Source organism: Austrofundulus limnaeus, unplaced genomic scaffold (assembly GCF_001266775.1).
Source record: "Austrofundulus limnaeus strain Quisiro unplaced genomic scaffold, Austrofundulus_limnaeus-1.0 Scaffold29, whole genome shotgun sequence".
NCBI lineage: Eukaryota > Metazoa > Chordata > Actinopteri > Cyprinodontiformes > Rivulidae > Austrofundulus > Austrofundulus limnaeus.
The window spans coordinates 810867-823246 of NW_013952431.1; the positions used below are offsets into that span (position 1 = coordinate 810867).

General features: G+C 40.1%; 1 protein-coding gene across 3 annotated transcripts in view; it reads right to left on the reverse strand.

The window, feature by feature from the left end:
* Window positions 1-12380, reverse strand: part of dock10 (dedicator of cytokinesis 10) — a 68740-nt gene that overhangs the window by 23743 nt on the left and 32617 nt on the right. For all 3 annotated transcript variants that reach the window (XM_014005243.1, XM_014005242.1, XM_014005241.1), the window contains 13 exon segments: window positions 124-246; window positions 331-413; window positions 3890-4012; window positions 4111-4359; window positions 4451-4609; window positions 4754-4837; window positions 4989-5074; window positions 6185-6374; window positions 6471-6605; window positions 6709-6849; window positions 7105-7177; window positions 8898-8980; window positions 9742-9831. In XM_014005243.1, coding sequence (XP_013860697.1) covers window positions 124-246; window positions 331-413; window positions 3890-4012; window positions 4111-4359; window positions 4451-4609; window positions 4754-4837; window positions 4989-5074; window positions 6185-6374; window positions 6471-6605; window positions 6709-6849; window positions 7105-7177; window positions 8898-8980; window positions 9742-9831 — 1619 coding nt within the window.

The window sequence follows — 12380 nt, forward strand, 5'->3', positions numbered from 1 at the left end:
TATATATATATATATATAAATTTACAAAACTAAACAGCCTACAGTATTTTTACAGTCTTTATTTTACAGTTTATTGACCGGGGATCCCTTTAAGACCTAATCTTCACACAGAAGCCATCTTACCTCCTATACTCTGTCACCAACTTTATTAGATCATCTGTGGAAATTTTGTTGCTCTCCTGCTTGAAAAGAGGTGAGAAACGAGTGTCTCGATCCAACGCTCCATGGCTGTCTTTGAATACAGACCTGTGAAAGATAAATAGGCACATCAAATATTACTGTTTAGTAGGACAATAACCCATGAAGGCAACCAGGCCCAACGATACTCACCTGACAGACCACGCAAACGGCATACGGTACTTTCCCAGCTTGCTGCAAAACTGTTTGTTGGATTTTAAAGTCTTCTGCACAGTCTGCTCAAAACAAAAGCAAAGAGCGTTGGCAAAAAGCAATTTTAACAACAAAAACAAAGCTTACACTCCTGAATACAATGGGATGCGATCAGCTCTAAATCCTATCAGACCTTGACAGAGTGACAGCCCGAATCAGGGGGTTGTTTAACATGATAGCTCTGGCAGCAGGTTGAATGTCTGCTAATTCACTTAGCTGTTTAAACAGGGACCACATGGAGCTCTGCCAGCAGGGAAGGCAAGAAAACGTCTTGGACAGGATCTTGGAAAAACCTAATTTCTGCACTATCCTGGCATGCAGCGAAGAAGATAAACCCTGGCTTTACAGGAAAACCATTTAGCAAATGTCAGCCTGAACAGTTTATTAGATCAGGCCAATTTCTTCTTAAAATAAATCCTCTAACAGTATGTTTTATGGGCTATGTTTCACAGCCTGTTCTGAGACACAAGACACCATGAATAAGTGGTTGTTAGTTGGTGGCTCCTTGGCCACAATCAGGCCACAAGATCTTTCAATTTGGTTCTCACAGTATTCAATTATTAAAAAAATAGGTACAACCCACTGCAATCTTTTAGAGTTTGGAGTACAGTGGTTTGCAAAAGTATTCATACCCCTTGAACTTTTCCATATTTTGTCACATTACAACCACAAACATAAATATATTTCACTGGAATTTAATGTGAAAGACCAACACAAAGTGGTATACAATTGTGAAGTGGAAGCAAAATTTTACATGAATCAAAACATTTTTTACAAATAAAAAACTGAAAAGTGRGATGTGCAAAATTATTCAGCCCCCCTGAGTCAATACTTTGTGGAGCCACCTTTTGCTGCAATTACAGCTGCAAGTCTTTTAGGGTATGTCTCCACCAGCTTTGCACATCTAGTGACTGCAATTCTTGCCCATTCCTCCTTGCAAAACAGCTCAAGCTCAGTCAGATTGGATGGAGAGCGTTTGTGAACAGCAGTTTTGAGATCTTGCCACAAATTCTCAATTGGGTTTAGGTCTGGACTTTGACTGGGCCATTCTAACACATGAATATTCTTTTTTTTAAACCACTCCATTGTAGCTTTGGCTTTATGTTTAGGGTCGTTGTCCTGCTGGAAGGTGAACCTCCGCCCCAGTCTCAAATCTTTTGCTGACTCCAACAGGTTTTCTTCCAAGATTGCCCTGTATTTGGCTCCATCCATCTTCCCATCAACTTTGACCAACTTCCCGGTCCCTGCTGAAGAGAAGCACCCCCAGAGCATGATGCTGCCACCACCATATTTGACAGTGGGGATGGTGTTTTCAGAGTGATGTGCAGTGTTCTTTCTCCGCCACACATAGCGTTTTGCATTGTGGCCAAAAAGTTCAATTTTGGTCTCGTCTGACCAAAGCACCTTCTTCCACATGTTTGCTGTGTCCTCAACATGGCTTCTGGCAAACTGCAAACGGGACTTCTTATGGTTTTCTTTTAACAATGGCTTTCTTCTTGCCACTCTTCCATAAAGACCACATTTGTGTAGTGCACGACTAATTGTTGTCCTGTGGACAGTTTCCCCCACCTGAGCTGTGGCTCTCTGCATTTCATCCAGAGTCACCATGGGCCTCTTGGCTGCCTCTCTGATCAGTGATCTCCTTGTTCGGCCTGTAAGTTTAGGTGGACGGCCTTGTCTTGGCAGGTTTACTGTGGTGCCATACTCTTTCCATTTCCGGATGATGGATTGAACAGTGCTCCGMGAGATGTTCAAAGCTTGGGAAATCTTTTTATAACCTAAGCCTGCTTTAAACTTCTCCAAAACCATATTCCTAACCTGTCTGGTGTGTTCTTTGGACTTCATGATGCTGTTTGCTCCCCAATATTCTCTTAACCAACATCTGAGGCCGTCACGGAGCAGCTGTATTTGTACTGAGATTAGATTACACACAGGTGGACCCTTTTGAGTCATTAGCAGTCATCAGGCAACTTCTGAATGCAATTGGTTGCACTCAGGGAAAAGGGGGCTGAATACTTTTGCACATCGCACTTTTCAGTTTTTTTATTTGTAAAAAATGTTTTGATTCATGTAAAATTTTGCTTCCACTTCACAATTGTATACCACTTTGTGTTGGTCTTTCACATTAAATTCCAGTGAAATATATTTATGTTTGTGGTTGTAATGTGACAAAATATGGAAAAGTTCAAGGGGTATGAATACTTTTGCAAACCACTGTATGTGTTGGAAATGACTACCAGCTGCTAACACACCAAAATTTATCTCATTATTTATTTATTCACTGTTATTTATCCAGGCAAATCCCATTGAGATCACAGATCTCTTTTTCAAGGGAGGCCTGAGCCTGAAGGCAACCTACTGTACATATGTTTTTTGGGGTGGGGGAAACCAGAGTACCTGGAAAAAACCTACGCAAGCATGAGGAGAATACGCAAACCCTCCACCAAAAAAATAAATAAAATAAAATAAACAGCTCCGAACTGGGGATCAAACCCAGGACCTTCTTGCAGTGAGGCATCAGTGCTAACCACTGAGCCACTGTGATGCCATCATCTGTAAAACTGACTGAGTTATAGCTATTTTGTGTTGGCTAAAGTTACTTAGTTGTGGTGGTCATCTTAAATTCTATTGGGCTCTTTCAGATGATGCCGCCTTATGTTGTTGGCCCCTGTACTGATCACCTTGGCCAATTCAGAAGACACAAGGAGGTGGAGAGCGGGAGCAGAGAGGCCCCCATTTGTTGCACCTCTTAAGCTCCGTGTGAGGTAGTGACAGAAACATTACTCGCATTATTCTGAAAAAGGTGGGCTGGTGTAGTGCTGACTGACACCTTCAGGGACCAACCTATCACAGGTTTCTTAAGTCAAACCACCATTGCTAGACTCCTTTCAGATTTAACCTTCTGTTTTTTTGTTGTTTTTTTTCCCCAGGGGCCCATAAGCTCCTTGCTGTAGAGGTGGAAATAAATAAAAACTTTACTGGCACAAAGACAGGCTAAAAGTATGCAGCAGCACAGATACAATGGTGGTAAGACTCAGTTATTTTTAAAGTTAAACTCTGACGAAGACCCACTTGGATGTATTTTGATCTATGTGACATGATAAGGAGCAAGAGCCATTCTGAAACTCCTCTAAAGCAGATTGAGTGACAGCAACACATCAGAGAACATCACAGCTGAGCTGAGGTTTTTTTATACACCTCTCTTGATTCTGCACTGCTGAATGTTTTCTGAAAATGCATTTGAGCACAGCCAGAGAATGCCTCTGTGGCATCTGAACTGCCAGAGGGAGCATCAATTCATTTTGGGCTGTTGGGCCATTTAGCAATGTGTTCTTCTGAGAGGGTCTATTGACTCTAAATGTTCTTGATAATCTCTGCTTTACTTAGTTTTTATCAGTTACAGATATGAACAAATATGCAAAATTGAATTAAACCATTTTAATACAAATGTAACACCGTTATGAAACAGTTAAATAATAAAAAAAAAAACCTTCTTGACCTTGCTGGAGTCCGCATTCTTGATATAAGGTTCAGTGCCAGATGCAATATTTCCCATCAGCACCTTTTCTACTTTTGCCACCATGACTATTTCTGTATGGGGGTTGGTCACCGAGAAAATGGCCTGCATGGAATCCGGTAAAAAAAAAAAAAAAAAAACATATTACAACCGGGATAAAAGCAAAGTAAAATGAGTGGATTGACAAAGGAACTTTCTTGCACCTGATGGGGAAAACACAGCCACTGCTCTAAGTCCTGGCTGAGGTGACAGTCACCTGGCTTCTTCTCAGCAGGAGAGCACAAGCCGTTCTCCTGAGCTCCGACCCCCGTACCTGGGGCCCCCGTCTTGCTGGCGCAGCCTCCGAGCATCTGACGCACCGCTTCATGGTTCAGGTCCACATGAAAGTCTGCAGAAACCTTTCTCCCTTCTCGTACATCAAAAAGAGCCAACGATACAAAGAAGGGTTCGATCTAAAAAAAGCAAAATTATTCTTAAGAATCTCCATCCTTTGACAGTTCCTGATTTGATATCAGATGATTGCTTCTTCAATTTCATTCTCACATTGGTGACTGGTCCAGTTTCACTCTCGTTGACACACGCTTGCAGCATAAGATTGAGAGATTTGCAAGTGATCATGAACCTTCTGCCCAGCTTCTCTTCAAATGGACGCACCGGTGTGCTGTCGGATAACGAATGTTCAGTTCGTGGGCTCCTCAGAACCTGTGGTACGAGAAACACAATTTACTTTGAGGGGTGTATTTGTTTTGTATTTTTAAATTCAAGACAAATTTATATATTATAAAGTGCAAGAATGCTTTAAGTCAATAATGGTGGTTTCAATGGAAATAACAGAGGGAGATTTACAGGAGTGTCAGGATCCAGAGAAAACAGATTCAGACGCTCTTCTCTTCTAGCAGACCGAATTCTCTCATCAGTTTCAGAGATATACTGTAACAGTATGGACATTGGGGAGACAGGAAGAAGACCATCAGAAAAAATAACTGAAGAAAAACCTGCCTTAGTCTGCTACATCAATAAAACAAAGCAGTCAGACCTTACTTTTCTGACACTTTATGTGAATTCAATTCATTTAACCAACCTTTGCCAGCTCTGGATTGATGCCATTTTCTGTGGTTTCATCATTTTCCTGCAAACAGCAGTCACTCAGAGACAAGTCAAACACATCTGCAATGAGAACAAAACCCAATCAGAACTTCCTCTGCTGAGTGGATGAGAAAGGTTATCCAAGTAAAGTCTCTTAACTACATTCAGCTGTAAACTAAATACCTTCTGACCAGGGCCAGCAGACATATATCCAACTAAGAATAAATAATGACTCCATTTGCAGCATTTATGGGTATTAAGGAGGGCAGACCATGTTAATATACCTCTCGTTGCCTGGAGCAATTCTCCCAAAAAGCCATGCTGAATAAAATGAGTCATTATTGGTAAGTCAACATAGACCCGCAGGCTTGATTTAGAGCTCTGCTAACAGAACCACAGAACTATAACGGCAAAGGGAATTACATCATTCCTTCACTTTTCACAGTGCTCCATCAGTATGTCATGTTAGGTTTCAGGCTGAAAGGGGAACCAAATGTTCGGCCTTTAACATACCCCTCGGTTTTTCTGCATAGTAACTAGGTCTGATGTACAAAACAAAAAGCTGGAGTCACTTTCAGGTTTCATTTCCTAAATATGAAAAAACCCCATCACATCTACATCTTGATAAATATTATTTAGTTAAAGCAAGTTAAACAGAAAAACACAATGTGTTTTCCATGTGTTGGAATCAAAGAATGAGGCCAAATTTCCCCTTTCTTCATTTTTCAAATGCAGTTTGCTCTTTTGAATTTCAGACCCTTTTTCAGCTTGAAAGCTCGTGTTCAAAAGTGAGACCAAATTATGCACAGGAGATCGATCCAAATCTCAGACTTATTTATTTACAGACATGCAGAGTTTACTACACATAGATCTGGTCCATTTCCTGAACACCCGCCCCCTGATTCGGAGGCACAGGAAAATAGCTCCAAGTTACATACTGTTACAATGTTTATAGAAAACCTGGTCACACRCCAGATATGATGTCATAGTAAACACAGAAGAAACTTCTAGATATGTACACTAAAACCAAATTGACTTGTTGATTCTCTGTTTAAAGTAAATGATTACAATCAATAACAAAGTATAAAATATGTGTGTATCTAAAATTCAGCTCAGTTACAAAATACCTTACAAGCTTCCTAGCTCAATGCATATTATAGGTAGCCTTTGCTGAAAACTGTAACATCTTACCCTGCCGATGCTCAGTGAGGTCCAAACTCTTGCGGTCAGGGGCCGGCCCGTCATGCGGACTGATCTGTAAGATACGCGTTAAAGTGCTGATCCACTCCTCCATGTCCTGCTCAGTCTCCGCGGCCAGCACGAAATACGTCGTGACCTCATTCATCTTCAGCTCAAAGGCGTGTTTCCTCAAGCGATTGTTCTTTAAGGAACAAATAAAAACACAGAACAACGTGATAAAACAACSGGAMCGTGGTTCATTTTGTGGTTCGTCTAGGTGCTGCCACGTGACACCCACCTGTACCACACCCGTGCACGAGTCCAGGAAGATGCAACCTTTGGGTTCCTTAGAGATCTTTTCATCCTTGTAGAAGTTCATTATGTAGGAGTTATCTGTCAGCTGGGTCAGCTGGAAATACCTCCTTTTGAATGACTGTGCAAACAAAATGTGGTTCACTTAATCAAAACCAATCTCAGGCAAAACTTCAGAGTGTGAACCGATGTGAGGATGAGGATGARAAGACGGGTTCCCTCACCCGGACAGTGATGCTGTTGTTGACAGTGCTGTTGAAGTTCCCTTTGTAGAGCCACCCTGACTTAAACACGCCAATCCCTCCTCCACCTGCACCCCCTCCTCCGCCCCCTCCCCCTTTGGATGAGGACAGAGAGGTGGTATCCTGTAAAAAAAAACATCTAGTCAGAAGTGAACTATGTTTTCTGTTCATTTTTTATTGCCAAATGAAGCAGATCAATACAGATGGAGACGTTCTAGACTCCAGTCTGGCCATTTCTCACTAAAATGAACTCCATGAACCATTTGATTTGTAAATGAAGACATTGGGCCCAGAAAGCATGTTTTCAGCTTTAGCTGTGCAACTGAGCTTAAATAAGAGAGTTAGGACCAAGCAGAAAAGACTACAGTCATCACCGACCTCATCTTTATCCACATCTTCGTAGTCGATCTCAAAGGAATGGGATGGCAGCTTCTCTGCTTTGTACATTTTTCTTGAAAGACCAAAGAACAAATAGTTATTAAAATATGGCCATCCAATCATGACGTACTCATAGAAAGGAATGAGTGTTTGATTAATGCGTTCAATCAGAGTGAAGCAAACAGCCAGTGGGGGTYGCTGACTCTGCTCCATCGCTCCCTGTCAGGAGTCAACAATAGGTGGCTCCTGCTCGATCCCGCTCCACTGATTTTTACAGATGGACCCGTCTTTGTGTGCAAGCTCAGGAAGAAAATGTCTTTATGTGTGTGRTGTGAGGTGCAGACAGAGAGGCTGCAGTCTGCAGAGGAAAACACTGGATTCTCCCTCTCTTAAAAGCCGTAAAGAAAAAAAAAACCCTCTGTCCAACAAAATATCTCGCTGGACTACGCTTGGAAACGCCTGTGGTAACTGTGGTCCGGCCACTGACATTTCGGCAAAAATGGAAGACACTCCACTCAAATCACAGCAGTGACAAGCAGCTGCAATTCCCCTGTTGTGTGACGGCTTCAAGACTGTATTTCACTTCAGCTCGGCCCATAAATCTGTTTGCAAACAGCAAGTTTACCACCAAAGGAAACAAACAGTACAAGAGTCGCGCTTCCCACATTTTAAATGACAGGACCTCTGAACTTTATAAACTGAAGCTGTCTAAGTGGCGTGCTCTAACGTGTGTTTAAGCATCATTTTATTTTACTGTTCATTCCTGATGTCATTGCAGAGGTCATGTGAACAGAGTGAAAGAATACAGTGGCAACCCATGGGACATTCCTTTGGCTGCAGAGTTGTTCTGGGCTGGTCTCATTGGCCCAGACAAAACCCTTAAATGACAGGCAGTCTGATTTAAATCAGACACTGACTAATTAAATGAGTGTTGAACTGATGGATGACGTGTTAAAAACAGGATAGTGAGATCTGAAAGGTCATTAGGATCAGCATGAGGGTGGAGAAATGACAGCAAGGTCAAGTTTAACAATCTGCTTATCCTCTATGTTGGTTCAGTTTTGTGGGTTGTCATATCATTCATATGGAACAATGCTTTTGCCAAATCAGCACGTCCGTCAATTCCCTATTGGTTTGCATGTCTGGAAAACACGAGTGTTGAGGGGTAAAACATTTGTTAACATGCACAAAACAATGTACATAAGAGGTCAGCCTTTTGCTCCTATTTAGCGTCCTTAAACAATTAAATTCCCCTTTCTGAGGTTTCAGCTTCTAGTTTCAGCTTCGTCTGACTTCTGAGTAATGCACTTTTGGCTAGAGATCTCTTTAACGAAACCGAACAAAAAGTCTCAGAATAATGTCAGTGAAAGAGGACAAAAATGAATTCTTGGATCTCAGAAGGACCGATTGCTTTATATCTGAATAAAGTTTATAGTTATGTCTAAACATGCTTGAATATAATCTGATTATAGATCCAAAGTTCAAATATTTTTCAAGTGTGTAAAGGCTATGGACAATCTACATTTTACCTGATGTAGAGAGCACATTGAATGAACTCAGATTGAAAAAAAAGGGTAAAAATATGACTGCTAAAGCTAAATACTAGTCCAAGCAGGGCCAAGACCATAATGGATTGCTGTTGTTTTAATTTGTTTTAAAAGGTCATAGTAGTCTGAAGCCATGTTTCCATCCAATTAGCCAAGCTAATATTAAATCATTTGAAACATCAGACTCTCAAGAAGCTCATTTCAATAAAGTTAAAAAAGATTAGACAAGCACTGRAGTACTGTTACCTGGGCAGCAGGCGATAGTCTCCAGCATAGTCGTCATACTTGAACTGGACCACATTCAGCTCAGAGTTGTAATATTTGCAGGCCTGAAGAAGAAGATAAAAAATAAATATTAACTTTTAGAATAAGAGGCCACCTCTTGGGGGGAAATGAGGGGCCTGCAGCGAGTAACGTATGCACCCAGAATGAAGCCAGCTAAAATAAAAAGACTGTGCAGGCAGGGACTTATCATTAGCTTGTTTGAATAATGAAAAGAACTAAATTAGGATTCAGTCCCCAGAGAACCTGCGGAAAAAGACATCTTTACATCTCCAGAGATTAGTTGTCTGTTTGAGACGCTGCTCTCTGAGGGCATGTGCAGTACAGTGGAAGTCACAGTGGCTGCAGGCTAGTTTCACATCCTGTCTGCTTCTTCAAGGCAGTATTCAAACCTGTTTTCATTTTATGTCTTTGCACAAAATGAAATTGTGTATTTCTTAGCAATGTCACAATAAATATAGTCAACATTTCATTAGATTTAACTACAGACTGAAGGGAGCACACACACAGGCAGAAACAGTATGTTTGTCTCCAGTGAGCCATGACTGTTTAAGGAAACTACTACATGTTTCTGTTTTTACTTTTCAACACTAAACGATGCTTGATCTATTAAGAACCCTGACATGTTCACACCTCATAGCGTAGGTTGTTTTGGTGATATGATAAAACCACATCTTTGGTATCAGGAAGCTCTTTATAAAGAACGATCTAAACTGACAAATCTACCACCAGGATATTTCTTTTTCCCCTTTAAACCACAGCGGCTTCAGTTAGTGAGTCAAACATGCTCATAAATAACACTGCTTACTTGTCTGACCAGCAGACACTCAGCCTGCAGCTCTGCTCCCTCAGGAACAGTTGAATGGAGAGTTCGTCTCTCCTGAGGCACCGTGGAAACCTGCAGGAATAAAGGGGTAAAGATTGGTTAGCTACCAAAAAACAGAAAACAAACAAAAAAAAAAAACAGCCACAGATCCAACTCGACTTAAGATATTTGCTTGGTTCTTAAAAACTTCCTGCATCCTTTGGGCAACCTATTTTTGTCAAAAGGAAATATTCATTCATGATATTACTAACGCCCCAAGCATATTACATGGTTCAGTTTCACTTTTGATAAATTATGGCTATTAAAATGTAATTCATCATCATTTAAACAGTAGTTGTACATTTACAGACATACTTAATGAGTTTGCGACACACTTTGAGGACCACCTTAATGCTCACGAGACCCTTGGTGAAAATGAGTTTGGCACCCCTGCTTTAAACTGTCACAGTGTGGTGCTAAATCTCTGACACTAATCAACTTTTATTCCAATGACGTGAATTCTTTCTTTAAAACGACCACTGTAAATGTCTCCTACAAGCCATGAGATGCCATTGGCTAGATTCATTTTTTGATCAGTTGGCTGACGGTCATTTCAGAAATACTTAAAAAAAGAAAGGTTAGGATTAAATACAATCTTGGCCTGACAGATTAACTTTTCATCTACAAACCCTTACAGAAAAACCACACTACATGTGGAAAATCAAATGTGTGTCACCTGTAGTCACATGTACAAAAATAGCGTCGAATAAGAAACATGTGAAGTGTGTTTTGCACATTGAAAACGTGGTTTTGGGACATTTTCACTGTAAAAAAAGACAGTATAATTCATATGTGAAGCCTGTAATACAACTGAAACTTATAGAATTACAACCTTTCACATATGTTATGTATTTTTTACTACATGTGGTGTTATTATTTCTGCATGTGCATGACACTGCATATTCCARGTATCCTCAACTTCTTTTACTCGATCAAAAAAATATGAATCTTTTAAATAACTGATGATCTAACTTTCATATGGTGAGCATTCACTAGCACGCYGATTTAACTCTTTCTCATTTGACCCAAAGCCACTCTCATGTACAAARGTTCAAATTAATTTTAAAATTCACTGTTAATTACGCATTTTCTCCAATAGTTGCTACAAAGGGGAAATAGCACCACCAAAATTAAGGCTGTTGTGCTGTCATTCTGCTCTTCTTTATGAGTAATATTTGTACATAAACTAGGTATGGTTGGGATCATTAGTCTCCACTGCTGCTGTTTTACAGGATGAAAAAAGAAAATTAGGAACCACTGGTTTGTTTATGTTTGAAATATTTTTTGTTTAAAAATGGCCAACATCTTAGAGCTGTCACGCCTTTCAATAAAGCTACATTACTTTCATTTTAACATCTTATGATAAAAATAAAAACATGCAAAAAATATTTGGTKTTTCATGTAATATACATATGTAGATTTTTTTTTAGTTTCTGCCCGTCAAACATCTTAACATGGGTTTGCTTTCTCAGCATACATTAAAATAATTAATAACTCTGCCAACAAATCATGCAGCTCTGATTATTAAAAAGCACATTTTACGATCCACAAAATGAGAAAAATCAACATTTAATCTTMCAGATGGACAATTCAGAATTAATTGCCAAATACTACATGTGGKTGTGAATGCAGTGAAGGAATTAAAAGTCAGCAAAAACAGAGAAAGTTTGATTTATACGCTGTACAGTGAGCTGGCCACAACTCTGAGCTCAACAGTGATCTGGCAAAGAAGCAGAGCGATACAAGAAGTCTGTTCTTGATTAGGGAGATTCAGACGAGCCACTTTAATCCCATTTATAGAAACTGACTGTGTTACAGAAATAAAAAAAAATCTGATGACTTTGCTGAAGTTGATGCAAGCATTAAAGCTTTATTTCTGAGATCAAAAGTGAATGAATTTCTTTACATCAAACAGCTGATAAGGCTACTTTAATGTGCAGTAGGTGCACATCTGCAGCAGAATATCAGTAAAGTAATGAAGGGCATGATGAACAAAGAGCCCAGGAGGATCATTCTCAGCTAGGAAAAGACTGCAATGCTCTGCATGTATGATTAATGGGAATACATGAAGACTGGATGAAAAATGATCCTCGGTCTGTTTAACACCAGCCTGTCATGGTCAAAAATCATAAATAAATCTAAAAACTTTCGCAGAAAGTTAACTAACTTAGATGCTGACAGGTTAACTGACTACCAGAGACTTTGGTCTGTAAAACCTAACTTTATATTTAATATATGTTCAGAATGTTGTTATCGAACAGATCTGTCCTACTCTGTGTGAGTGACAACTCTCCTCCTGATGAAAGACTTCTGTGATGGGAGCACGTCGCTGTGCGTGCAGGCTGAGTCTCTCTGTGAGATTCACTGTTTATAGAACATTTGTTTGCCCCATATTAAAGCAAAAGATGATTCTCTGTTTAACACCCCCGTCCAATATATATGTATATATATACAGTATACAGCAGGCATGTCCAACTCAAGGGCCTGCTGCAAGTTTTAGATTTGTCCCTGCTTCAACACAGCTGATTCAAATAGATGATTTACCTTCTCAGTTTGCCATCAAGGTCTGCAGAGGCCCACTA